Here is a 13,183-nt window from a genome sequence, read left to right on the forward strand (position 1 = left end):
CATTGTCATGCTTGAACAGATTTGGGCCCCTTAATTCCACTGAAGGGAAATTGTAATGCTACAGCATCCTAATATATATACTGTATGATACAATTGCTTGTGTAATTTATATATACATATTTATAATTTGTGGTAAAGTTTGGGCCCACATGTGGGTGTCCACAAACGTTTGGCCATATGGTGTGCAATGTATTTCTCTGGAGAAATCAAAATGCATCTGGAAGAAAATTTGACATATTTCTTGCAGTCTTAAATAAATGATGGTCACCCATTGGCAGGCTGTTGAGCATCAGACAAAATACAGTGGTCATCCTGATGTGCTTGGGTGCTGTTTGAATGAAAGTAAAAGACAAAAAAAAAGAGCAGACAACTAAAGTCTGTGAAGTAAGAAACAGAAATTAAACAGGCTGTTTCGTGTGAATACCAACATCAGATCTGTATCCATTTTAATATGAGGCACAATTTGCCCCTTGGACAGAATAATATGTGCTACATTGTTTCATAATTAATAATTTACAAGAGTATCAAAAGAAAATGTGTTCATGGGTTGAGTTTTCATTTCCTTATTGAAGATGCTGTTGAGCCTGTGTTGCTCAAAGTTCCCCTCAGAGTTCTGCTTTTGAATCAGTCATCTTGTGTCTGAATGATGACAGAAATGACAGTGTTAGAGGTACATGCTTTTGGCAGACTGGTAAGCCTGCTGCAATCATTGCATTCATATGCCAGATCTTATATATATATATATAATTGCTCAGTTTCAGCAAGTGCCCATGTCCACCATGACATAATAATGAATCCAGGACATGGTGCTTGTAGATGAGATAGATGCTTGTAGAACAACACCAGAATAGTGGTTTACTAGTCATAATTTATCCATCACCATCCAAATAAGATTTGATAAATGTGGCAGCAATCTTTTTTTAAATTTGTCCCTTACAACAATAAGTGGTCCAATTAGAACACTTCCTTTCTTTGACAATTGGGAACTCAATGTCATTTGGATGTCACTATTAATGAAGGCAGTCATGTCACTTGCTTAGTCTGAACAGAGAACAAGCACTAACATATAAAACCACGAAAGCTTGGTACCCTCTACAAGCTAGACACAGAGCCTGTAAATTTACATCTAATGTTTCACAAGCTCAAGGATTGACTGTGGGTCTAACATGGAGAACCACTCGTGTTATGAATAGTCCTTGCTAAGGCGGGAAAGAAGTATGTGTCTTATTAATGTGTGGTGGCAGTGTTTGTGTGCAAGTGGAAGGGTGATGTGGGGGTTGGGTGCTGCCACTATGACAGGTTCATCTGAAGGCTGTGTCAAACTCACAGCGATGCCTGTCAAGTCCATTTCCTGCACCCTCATCTGCTACATAGACGTCTTAATTTAAGAAGCCACTGACATGAGGATGCGATGACCAACATGTACCAGAGCATGCTGCTGTGAACATCATGCTCAGGTATGTCCATAAGCAGACATTACTGCACTATCAAAGTATGGGCTTACTATGTACCGGTACCTCTAACCATGTGACTCAGTATGTGAATAGATGAAATACTTAGCGTGCCTCATGTAGCAATATCGGTAGGTTTAAGGAGAGAAAGGGCTAAAGCTCTCTGCTGTGGTGCTCCCAGCTTGAAACATTCTCACAAGATCCATTCACATGAATCAGGACAGGGAGCAGAGCAGAAGGAGGGGGGACTGGGGGGGAGCCAAGCTTACAGTCATTGTCAACTCAAAAGCTTGGTGTAGGGGAATTAAAGGCTGCTCACTCCCTCAGTGGAAAGTCAGCACATATACAGTATGTTGTAATTCAGATTTGAGACATCCATGAACACTTAGACTGAAAATATTCACTGTTGAAATGCACTCTTCTTTTTTTGGAGAGTCATTTAGTTAATGGCACTTCCATGGGACATTAAACGGTGTAATTAGGTTTCTGCCTCAGTATGTGAAATAGATGGTACTATAGAATATTTCATTCTCATCCAGCCCCTTCCTGACAGACACGGGCTATAATAAAGGAGTTTTGTATGTTCACGTCCCCCTGTATTTTCTCAGCCCATTTTTTCCAACCTGTTTAAGTCCAACAGGAGGTGATTACACCAGGTCTAGGATCTGACCAGAGGCAGCCCTGGTTAACTGGTGGTCACTGAAATGATATGCATCTGTTTATCTCCAGTGAGCTGTGATAATGAAGAGGTGTGGCACCCTACCAGCTGGTTAAGCATATTTTGGAACAGGTCATATTCCTGTTTTCAATGTGTTTATTTTATCCTAGTGCTCTGGTTGATGGCCTGGGCCGTCTGCATAAAAGTCACTGACTTGCTGATTGGTTAACAAGCCCCCAGCTATGAAGGGTTAACTGTGACACTGAGTTGCAGCTGTTATGGCCATCCAAATGTTTGCTGTCCTAAAGGGATGCCATCCAAGGGATTTCCACATAATCTCTTTATGTGTGCACAGGCTGTCAATCCTGATCACTGTTGTTATTGTGGCAGGGCTCTGCTGTATTGGGGGGGTGAAGTCAGGAGCCAAGGTCTGGACCAATGGTGATCCATTTTGTCGATTAGCACAATGTGATCTCATTATGTTTATTTAGTGCGTCAGCCCATAGGTGATGGCAGAGAATTGAGACAATGAAGCACTGAACTAGGATACACCATTAACATGTACTGTGACTATTGAAGTTCTTAAGATTTTTAGTTTAAAGAGAAGGCACAGAACAGTCTTTTGACACGGAGTTTGGGGAAGGATGAGAGGCTTCACATTGGAGAAGTATAAAATGTTCTCTTACAAATAGGCATATGGTAACAGATCATTACATTTCATGTACATTAAATGGAAACAAATGGATTTTGAGGTAAGAATGTGCTATATGGGCATTTTATTGTATGGCTAGTAAACAAAATTCCTCTGTTACATAAATGCTCAGAAAGGTTATAGACCGTTGTCATTAATCCAGAATAACCATCTCAAAATTGAAGAAGCAATGCTTCCTAATCAGAGTCAGGTTTTCTTAAATCTTATTCTTAATTTTCCGTTAGATATTCATCAAAAGGGTTTCTAAGCACTGAGAAACAGCATGTATTTATGAATTAATTTTGGTTACATAAAGGGTAGTAATGCATCAGTTATTGTTGATATTTAATTAGAAACCCATTACTGCACATTTCACTTTGGATTCACTTAATATACATTTTTTGTAGGGGCAGAAAATAAATTTATGATAAAGTAGCTGTAGTTACTTTTACCACAGATGGTCACTTGAGGGAAGACTGTACAGTTCGGTTTTGTGCCCTTATTTGTCCAGTCTTCCATCTCATCACTGACATTATCATATTTAACTTTAAAATCCAGTGTGCATGTAGACCATACTCTCCACTTTTTTTTGCATTCAGATGAATATAGATCATAAATACATACATTTTCCCAGTCCAAGTGATGGATAGCTAGGAGATTGAAGGGCCAACTACAAATTCGTCCAGCCAAGAAAGTTTGTGAGCTAACTCAATTTGAAGTGTTCTTTGCAGTTTTCTCCAGCCATAGCACAAAAGCCTTATTCAACCTGTCAATTAACTCTGAGACAGAGATAGACGCTGTCTATAGCCCTCAGGGAGAAATCACATGTTGAATCACTCCATATCACAATCAATGGCACAGCTGTAAGTCACTGTCTTCATTTATGCATAATGTTTTAAATGTAATAAAATACTTATGATGCAAATTATTTTTAATTGTTTTGCTACATGCCCACAATACTGCTCTTGGTACAAATATGACCATGCCAAGCAGTGTAAGATTTCCTATTGAAGTTTCCCCCCAGTCATGTTTTTCCCTACTACAATAAAATGTCTAATAAAGCAAATTCCCTGTGATGTGGTTCCAGGCTGTTTGCAAAACACCGAAGGCTTTCTTTAGACAGGCAGTCAAATCTGAAAATTAAAAATCTCAAATGCAAAAAAATAATTAAAAAAAAACAACAACCCACAAACAACTCCTCACTTCAGTTCCAATTTGGATCAGTGTCATTATTTTCAGCAAAAGCTCCCAGGCTGAGAGATAATCTCAACCCAAAAATTCACTTGATTCAGGGTTAACAACCACCAGACAGGGAAAACCAAATCTGATTTGAGCCTGCAGTTGAAACATGTTAGGCCTTTCAAAATGTGCCACAGTAAAGGCTACATTGGGCATAAACCATTACTTCTCATTTTTTGAATGTGTACAGAGTACATCACCCAAAGGCTTCAAAATCTCAAGTATCAGATTTACCAGAGGAAGTCCTGTTGGAGTCTAATGTGGAGGTGCATTACATATCCTAATACAAAAGTTCTATCTAAAAGGTGAATGGTTTTGATGGATCATACCATGCAGCAAAAATAAACACACAGAATTTTGTAGCTGGGGAAACACCTAACTTTTACCTACACATCATAGAATACTGTGAAAACTAGTTAGGTAGTTTCTCCATATTTGTAATCACAAAAAAGGTTACCCCATGGATTTTCACCACAACCTTTCAGTTGTGATTATGGATCTAAATAGTGAAATGTCTTTCTACAGACAAGAACAGAATGTGTCAGGGATTTAGTTGAGGGTGGAAATAAAAAACAAAACCATTCTTTAAAACGCCTTGTCATCTCAAATCAAGCCACAGATTGTTAGTTTATGGACTGTGGTGAACAAGAGACAAGTCTGCCAACATGGATAAAAGTGCTTTTGCATCTTGCATCAGAAAACCAAAAAACTGCCATACTGGTTACACCCATTATAAAGATCAAACAGATCACAGTCACAGCACAAACTAATATTTAATAAACTTTATTTTGCTTCTAAAAATCTTAAATAAATTTCTAGCTTAGTGGATGAAATGGTTAGTGCAGTATAAATCTCTTCAACCCCCATATTAAGACACTGATGTTTATAATTCCAATGATTCAGTCATATACGGAACCAAACCTGTGCCATTAATGATAAAGACTAGGCTATTGCCAGGGATATAGATCAAAATGTGTTCCATATCAAATCTGTGTCTCTACAAATTCTAAAGTCCCTAATAAAACCTGGCCTAATGTGTGAAGACCTCCACCCCAACTCTATGCAATTTTTTTCCCCAGATTTTTTTTTCCTTTAGAAACCATGGTTGTAATGTCTCCACATGTCTGTTCCTGGTGCTCAAGCTTTAATACCCTGCATCTGTGCAGTCCTCAGGTTGGAGGTGGGCCATTGACATAGCACAGGTCTAGGTGGAAGGAATGTGTTAGGGAGTTGGAGCGGTAGCATTGGTTGCCCTTGCTCCTTTCAATGCTCCAGATAACCAGAACCATGATCAGGGCTAGCAGAATGCACAGCAGGGCTGGGGACTTCCGGATCTCCAACAGCTTAAGGCAACTTATTGACCAGAGGTGCTGTTCACTGTTGGCACTATACAGAGGAAGAAGAAACATGTCACTGATTCCACTAATTCAACAAAATACGAGAAAAAAAAAATTTAAAAGTTGCTTTCAGTTGATACACCATCCTTTTATTTCACATCAAGAGTAGATTACTTCCAATATCCATTTAGACATATCACAAAGCCTTGCACCTTAAACAGTTTGGAGCCTCGATGTCCTTTCAGCATTCAGTTTCTAGAAGGAATCTAAATAGCCAGGTCTGATACTGATGTGTAGCGATTTGGCCAAGCTGAAACTAGTAAAATGTTCTAACCTCATAAATGTTAAATTGATTTTTGGAGCCAAATGGATTCCTGTGTGAAGAAAAATCATGACTAAATTATTCTCATAGCACTTTTCTCTGCTCAGCAAAGGCCAACTTAAAAGGGCCTTTTTTAATGAACTGTAGAGAAGCTCAATAGGAGATCAGAATCAGCTATGGAGATAAAATCCTGAAAAGGAATTTGTTGTTCAAGAACCAAAATGAATAAACTAACAGCAGAATCAAGAGAATATTTTCTGTACAGTGTGCGCGCGCACACACTTCTTTACACAGCATAGACCAACAGTAAACTAGGTACAGGCATGGTTAAAGCACACACAAAATCCGGATCTTCAATTCACTAAGATCTGGGAGTTAAAATGCTCACCAGTGCGTTTTAGTGCAGCTGCTGTCCTTCAGTGAATCACTGGAGTTCAGTTTCGCCTTCATACACTAGTGGAAGTAAAAAAGAAAAAGAGAGAGATGATTGTGAGGACAAGATGGCAACTGGTGAAAATGAGAGACAAGTAACTCCACAGGAGCTTGGCTGTTTATGAGCAATTTGAAAAATCACACAACATTGAGTGCAATTATATACAGCAGGTTTAGAAGTGCAAAATGCATAAAATCAACTGCAACCAAAAGGAGTCAACTCTATATTTAATGAATTTCAAAGTGCAAAAACGCATTAAGTAAATCAGTGATGACCTACAGCGCTGCTGCACTCTGGAAGAATGAGGTCACCAGGTTCAGTGAAAGAAGAGAAAAACAACCTGTGCAAAGGGTGTGGTCTGATGCAGAGAGAGAGAGAGAGAGAGAGAGGACAAGAAAGCACACACGCACACACCTGTGGGCTTGGGTAATGTTTGGCAGAATGAGACTGAAGGTCATATGACTTGGAACACATGTTATTAGTGTGCGGTGAGCAAGAGCGCCTCTTGAGAAGCACATTTTCCAGATAGTCAGCTTCCCTCACCTCCTCCTCCCCCTTGTGCTCCTGTGTAAATGGCGATGAATAAAGGCTTGAACACTGCTGTGAAGATGGATAGAAAGTACAAACACACTCATACTCACAGAGATCCCAGAGACAGACAATGGAGTTTATTGCATGTGACAGCACCTATTTGCACAAAATAGTAAATAAATAGAACTTGGCTCAATTAACTAATGAGGGCTTGTCTCTTTACATCTTCATGCAGGCACACACACACACCTTCCATTGACATAATTAATGCAGTTTAATGCTGTGCCTACACCTAACAGAACCCTAACCTCAGTAATGAAAGCAAAACTTTTGCTCTTATTTTTGTTTATATTTAAAAAAAAAAAAAAAAAAAAAAATTTCCCCTTGTGGGAACCATCCAAATATCCCCACAAGGTTGAAATGGTCAGATTTTGCCATCCTTGTCAGGACATTTGGTCCTCAGACACACACACGACCCATTGCTGTGTGTTTTATGTTTGTGGCCACAATTACAGCAGCCTTTAAAGAGCCAGTTAGTGCCAAAGCTCTCTTTTCCAGCTATGTAAAGCTGCCAATTAACTGCCAGCACTGAGAAATTAGGAGAGCTGCTTTGAAATTGAATTGGCTTCTCACTTGCTGTGGCTCTTCCAAGGCTTCAGCAAGCAGTCAGGCTTTTGCATCAGCACAACAAATTCTTGTACCCAGGAATGCTTCCCCCCTTCAGAAAATGCAATAAAAATGTAGTTTAAAAAAAAAAAAAAAAAAAAACCCACCCACAGACTGTAATTAGCAGATGGAAGAAAATACTCCAATCCCTCCTTAACCATTTTCATGGTGCCACTAAAACATGGCTTTCACCTCATATAAACCATTATAAATTAAGGCGTTTACAGGCAAACATGAGTGAGGAGTCATACATAGACACAAGGCAGAAGAGGCCCTAATAAAGCACAGACTGGAGTACTGCTCATATTATAGTAAAGCATACAGCCATATAAAGATAATGAGAAATCTCCATCTGCATTTACAGAGACTGCAGGTTCTGCAGCACTGTGAAAGGAAGCACAGACACCATCTGTGCAGACTGTTCTGAAGTGATAAAGCCCATGCAGGGGCCTCCAAAGGGGAAACAGCCCAGGGTGAAGTCATTCTGAACTCAAGTGTCCAGAAACAATTACTTCAAAAGGACCTTTTTAAAACACAGGTCATTACTAATGGGACCACCTGATTGACACTTCAGATTTTTGCCCCATCATGACTCTGGTGGTAGGCAAAGTTCAAGTATGAGGCTTTACCTTTAAAGCAATAGTAGATTGCAACTAAGGCCAAGTTTACATTAGACCGTATCTGTCTCGTTTTCTTCGCGGGTGCACTGTCCGTTTACATTAAAACGCTGGGAAACGGGAATCCGCCAGGGTCCACGTATTCAATCCAGATCGTGTCTGATCCGGTGCTGTGTAAACATTGAGAATACGCGGATACACTGTGCTGAGCTCTAGCTGGCGTCGTCATTGGACAACGTCACTGACATCCACCTTCCTGATTCACTGGTGTTGGTCATGTGACGCAACCGCTGAAAAACGGCGCGGACTTCTGCCTTGTATCACCTTTCATTAAAGAGTATAAAAGTATGAAAATACTGCAAATACTGATGCAAATACTGCCCATTGTGTAGTTATGATTGTCTTTAGGCTTGCCATCCTTCCACTTGCAAGTGGTAAGTGATATGCACTGGGATCACACACACAGCGGCTCAGTCCCGAATCACTGCTCGTGCGCTATACTCGCACGCTCTGTGAGCTGCACAGGGCCGGAGTGCGCACCCTCCAGAGGGCACTCGCTGTTCAGGGCGGAGTGATTTGGAGCGCAGGATGCCTGCGGAGCCGAGCGTATCCATGTATTGGTGTTGCTGTGTGCACGCGAATTGTGTATTGGTGTTGCTGTGTGCACGCTAATCGTTTTAAAACATTAAGCTGATGATCCGCTGATACGGTCTAATGTAAACCCCACCTAAAAGAAATGAAACTGGCAAAAAGAGTGCCGCTCTAGTATCATGGTACAAGTTCCATTTTTCACTGCTAGTAAGGTAGCCAGGTGGTGTAGTGGTTAGCACTGTTGCCTCGCAGCAAGAAGGTCCGGGTTCGAGCCCCATGGCCGGCTAGGGCCTTTCTGTGCGGAGTTTGCATGTTCTCCCCATGTCCGTGTGTTCCGGTTTCCCCCACAGTCCAAAGACATGCAGGTTAGGTTAACTGGTGACTCTAAATTGACCGTAGGTGTGAATGGTTGTCTGTGTATGTGTCAGCCCTGTGATGACCTGGCGATTTGTCCAGGGTGTACCCCGCCTTTCGCCCGTAGTCACCTGGGAGAGGCTCCAGCTTACCTGCAACCCTGTAGAACAGGATAAAGTGGCTAGAGATAATGAGATGAATGAGTAAGGTAGCCACATCTCTTGTGCCTTTGTATTTGTAAATTAGCTCCCAAAAATCAGACCAAGTCAACTGAAACTACAGTAGAAGCAGTATGGGAAAATTCACTGCTTATTTTTATTTTAAATATTATTTTGCAAGGCATGTTCCTGTTTAAAGTAATGATTAATCTAATTAATTTCTTAAAACAATTAAGACTCTGAAGAAGCAAAGCTACAGCCTGGCTTATAGTTATAACTACAAGTGCTTGTAATAAAGGATACAAACTCCTGATATTGCCCAACATGAAAATTCTCACATTTTGCCACTTAATATAACACCCTATAAATTAGGCTCAATGCCCTTATGTTTAGTTTGTGTGTACAGTTTAGGTTGTGTATCCATGGTTCTGTAAACTTGTATGGTGTTACACAGTTTATTGTATGCATCCTATGCTCTAGTAGGCTTTTGTATTCTGATGAATGTTGTGTCCTGGGCCTACAGAGACATTTATCATCCCCTGTATATGACTGGGAGAACAATAAAACCTACATAAAGATAACAAAATCGGGTAGCATGTTATACAGAGTATAAAGGCTATGGGCTAGGACTACTGCAGTATGATAAACATTTCAGTGATAAATCAAGCTTACTTTATTGCAGGGTCATGTCCAAAAAAAAAAAAAAAAAAAAAAAACCCACACAACCCCACACACAGGCTGTTGAAGATTTTAGTCAAACCTATGGACAATACCTGTGGTACATGCTCTGTCTGGACAGCTCTAGAGCAGAGTCGGGGTGTCTGAACCAGCCAGGCATTGACACGGTCAGATTTAAAGGTGATTGGCTCAGGGGTGTGAGAGTCTGGAGTGGAAGTCTTCCAAAATGAAGCACACGGTGGCCTATCAATGTCTGCCAAGACAAACAAATGTTACATAATGGGGAAGGCTTTGTATAGGGTGGCCTGGGATATGTTCTGTAAGTAACGAAGTTCTAGACATATATCCTGTTCATGATTTAAATCCTAAAAATGTTACAGTGATCTAAAATGTGCAGGTTGGATGAACTGAATACAGCAGTCAGATGCAGCAGGATCTTTGAGAACTACAATGAACCACTTTAGATCAAGTCCACAATGAGAGCAGCACAAACATAACTGATCATGTGAAACCAATCTGAGCGCATTGTTTTACCTGGCACAGGTGTTTGGGGTGGAGCCATATCATCCAAGCTACATTCAGGAACCTGAGAGAAAACAGGAAGCGTTCAGTCTCATTTAACATTTCTGGCAAAAATGTGTTGTTTGTAACATGACTATTGCTAAGGAAGTAGAAGGATAAGGGATTTTCATTTTCTGTAAAACTAAAGAGCCCTGAATGCAAGTACTACAGCTAGTGAACAGACAAAATGAGATTTGTAAATTTAACTGATGCTTACACCATCACTGAATACAGTCAAACATCTAATGACAGTCAAGAAATCATATTCAAGGTCACAAAAATGTAAAAAAAAGTGTTCAGTTCAACAACCTTCTGCTACACTCCATCAGATTAAAAAACACGTACAAGTGACTGAAAACGTCAAGGAAAACATGCAAGGGGAAGCTGTGGTCAGGAACATACAAGCCCTCATTCTGACTGAACAAAGCCATAAAACACATGATGCATGCTGGACACACAAGAAACAGAGATAAAAACCACACGTGCAGACATGCCTGCAAACGTTTTCTTTTCAAAATGAAAATTCAAAGCATGCATCCTCTTAATTTCGAAATCTAATTGTATTTGTAGCTTCCTGGAAAACATTCAGACATGCATCATGTAATCGCGTTGCATACTGACATTGTTTAACATCGCGGACAAACTGTGGTTTGGCTCTACACAACGCAAGTAAAACTGTCACATCAAACAGCAGGCTCACCATCTGTTGTATACATTTCACACTAGCAGCTGGACATGACACTGCGGATCTCAGGTTAGCCCTCTTCCTCAAAGGATCCTTGGTAAGGAGTTCCTCTGTGCTGTAAACCCCTAGGAAAGAAAGATCAATAGATAGATCTTTAACTGTCCAATACTTCCAAGATATGCCTCTTCAATCTATATAAAATAATAAATCCTATATGGGCCTACAAAACATGAATAAAAATAGATTGAGAGATTATGGTACAACACAACATAATCAGAATGACTGAGCAATGTTAACTGCAATTTTTAGGTATTGTAAAGCCCAATGTCCACCTGCACCAGCACTGAGGTAGGAAGAATCTGCATCATGGGAGATGGAGCCTCCAATGTCCACTGAAGGATCCCACTCCAGGCCCAGCTGCTCTGGACAAAGCTGAGAAGGATTACCCTGAACTGGTGGTGCAAAGCTGTGGTCTTTAATACTTTCCTCTTCCAACAACGTCTCAGAGGGACAGCCAGAGTCTGGACACAGAACCCAGTCCTCCTCAAACACCTACAAAAGGAGAGAGACACGCAACACCCACACTTCCTGCCTCAACAATACTTATGATTCACCATTTTAGAGATTCTACTTAGGAAACATAGGGCTTGCCATAAGTATTATGAACAAGCACTACATTCAAAAGAGACTGAAATTATTCCCTCCTCACTAACAATATAGTACAATATATACAGAATTGCAACACTCAATTTTGTTCTTTGTTATAATAATATTTAGGCACTTTTTCTTTTAAGAAATCTTACCATATTAAGACCTTTAAAGAACAAGAGTTGAAGGGACCTGACAGCCCACATTACAAGCTGAGAGAGAACACTGAGGTCGAATAATTTAACCAAAAGACTGATTACTTTATTCAGAAGTTAAAACCCCTTTTCCATCACGCTGACATGTCTTTTTCTTCCAAAGTTAGATTTTAAAACAAAAGCTATGATTCAGGATTTCATTCAAGTATTCAAATAACCACCTCTCCAAACACTGCTCCAGTATTTAGTAGACAATCTCACGCAAAAGCTGTGGGAAAAACACACTGCCAATTCATTACTAGATGTCCGGTGTGTGACATCATAACCTTTACATGCCAGCTGTAAAGTGAGCATCAGTCCAGTGCATTTTTAGTATGATCTGCCTCAGCCTAGAGAGACAATGCCCTACACAGAAAACTTACTTCACACGGACAGTACATGCATTGTATAAGGCATGCTTGGCTACAAGGCAGCTATTTGAACTGTTCTGGGGTGCATTCATGAACTTTTACCCCAAGTGTGTTAAGACATGACATTATGAATCTTTATTATGATACAATTGTAGTGTATTACTTCTTTAGAAAAATTACAGGACAACTTGGAGCACAATTACAAATTGGAAACCCATTCAAATTTTCCTAGAACCTATACATTTTATATAGATTAATTACCTGTACTATATAAACAAAAGCCTAACAAAATCTCTAGTATCTTAAAAGTCCCAAAAACGACTTTAGACTACCTGTCATTCAATATGCAACAAGTGTACGCCAAACAAAATTTCATTGCAATTTGGCTCAGCACAGAAATTTAATGCACTTCATATTTATTAAGTTATGCAGCAGCAAAAATATTAAAGTGCAATAGTATAAAATGGCCTGTGGAATTAGGAATGTTCAAGTTATAAACAGAAGTTTAGAGTTTGCATCAAAGTCCAACTGGTGAAGATATAAGCCATCAACCAATATTTAAAATTTTAATTTGACTCTTAAACCAAAAATTTTTTAAGCATGTGCAACTGCGACAGTGTGGTAATGCTCACCAGCCTCATGCTAAGAAGGCGTGTGTGAAGACGACCTAGGCCCTGGAAGACACGAGCACAGTATAGCAACAGCTCCTGTAGTTGGCCCTCAATGACCTGGGCATCAGCTGGCTCACTTCTCTGGATCAGTTTTTCCCCTTGCTGGAGGAGCGCATTGAGCCGACCTGCACTTTCAGCCACTGCCTCCTGGAAGCCCTAATAAACACAAAACATGGGCAGGGACATGAAAATGTTCATATAGTGGTGTGAAGTCAGACGCATTAGCCCTTATTCATCAAAGCTGAAATCAAAAGGTCAAATCTTTGATCTGAAAAATTCCACTGCCAGTTTCCTTGTTCCTCAATTTCATCTTTGTTATATCCAAGA

The 13,183-nt window shown here is 40.1% G+C and overlaps 1 protein-coding gene across 3 annotated transcripts in view; it reads right to left on the minus strand.

The window, feature by feature from the left end:
- Positions 1–429: 429 nt before the first annotated feature.
- The window catches only part of si:ch211-137a8.2 (uncharacterized protein LOC777613 homolog), a 32,497-nt gene continuing 19,743 nt past the window's right edge, over positions 430–13,183 (minus strand). The window contains exons 6-14 of one of the 3 annotated variants that reach the window (XM_060944073.1): positions 12,818–13,012; positions 11,305–11,524; positions 10,988–11,097; positions 10,261–10,312; positions 9,822–9,979; positions 6,546–6,731; positions 6,087–6,151; positions 5,191–5,425; positions 430–639 (exon numbers count right to left, since the gene is read on the minus strand). In XM_060944073.1, the coding sequence (XP_060800056.1) occupies positions 5,209–5,425; positions 6,087–6,151; positions 6,546–6,731; positions 9,822–9,979; positions 10,261–10,312; positions 10,988–11,097; positions 11,305–11,524; positions 12,818–13,012 (1,203 nt within the window). In that variant the 3' untranslated portion in view covers positions 430–639; positions 5,191–5,208. Of the gene's footprint in view, positions 640–2,786; positions 5,426–6,086; positions 6,152–6,545; positions 6,732–9,821; positions 9,980–10,260; positions 10,313–10,987; positions 11,098–11,304; positions 11,525–12,817; positions 13,013–13,183 lie in introns of those variants that run through there. The other 2 variants (XM_060944074.1, XM_060944075.1) reach the window with 2 other exon arrangements.

This window comes from Neoarius graeffei, chromosome 17, assembly GCF_027579695.1.
Source record: "Neoarius graeffei isolate fNeoGra1 chromosome 17, fNeoGra1.pri, whole genome shotgun sequence".
Classification (NCBI taxonomy): Eukaryota; Metazoa; Chordata; class Actinopteri; order Siluriformes; family Ariidae; genus Neoarius; species Neoarius graeffei.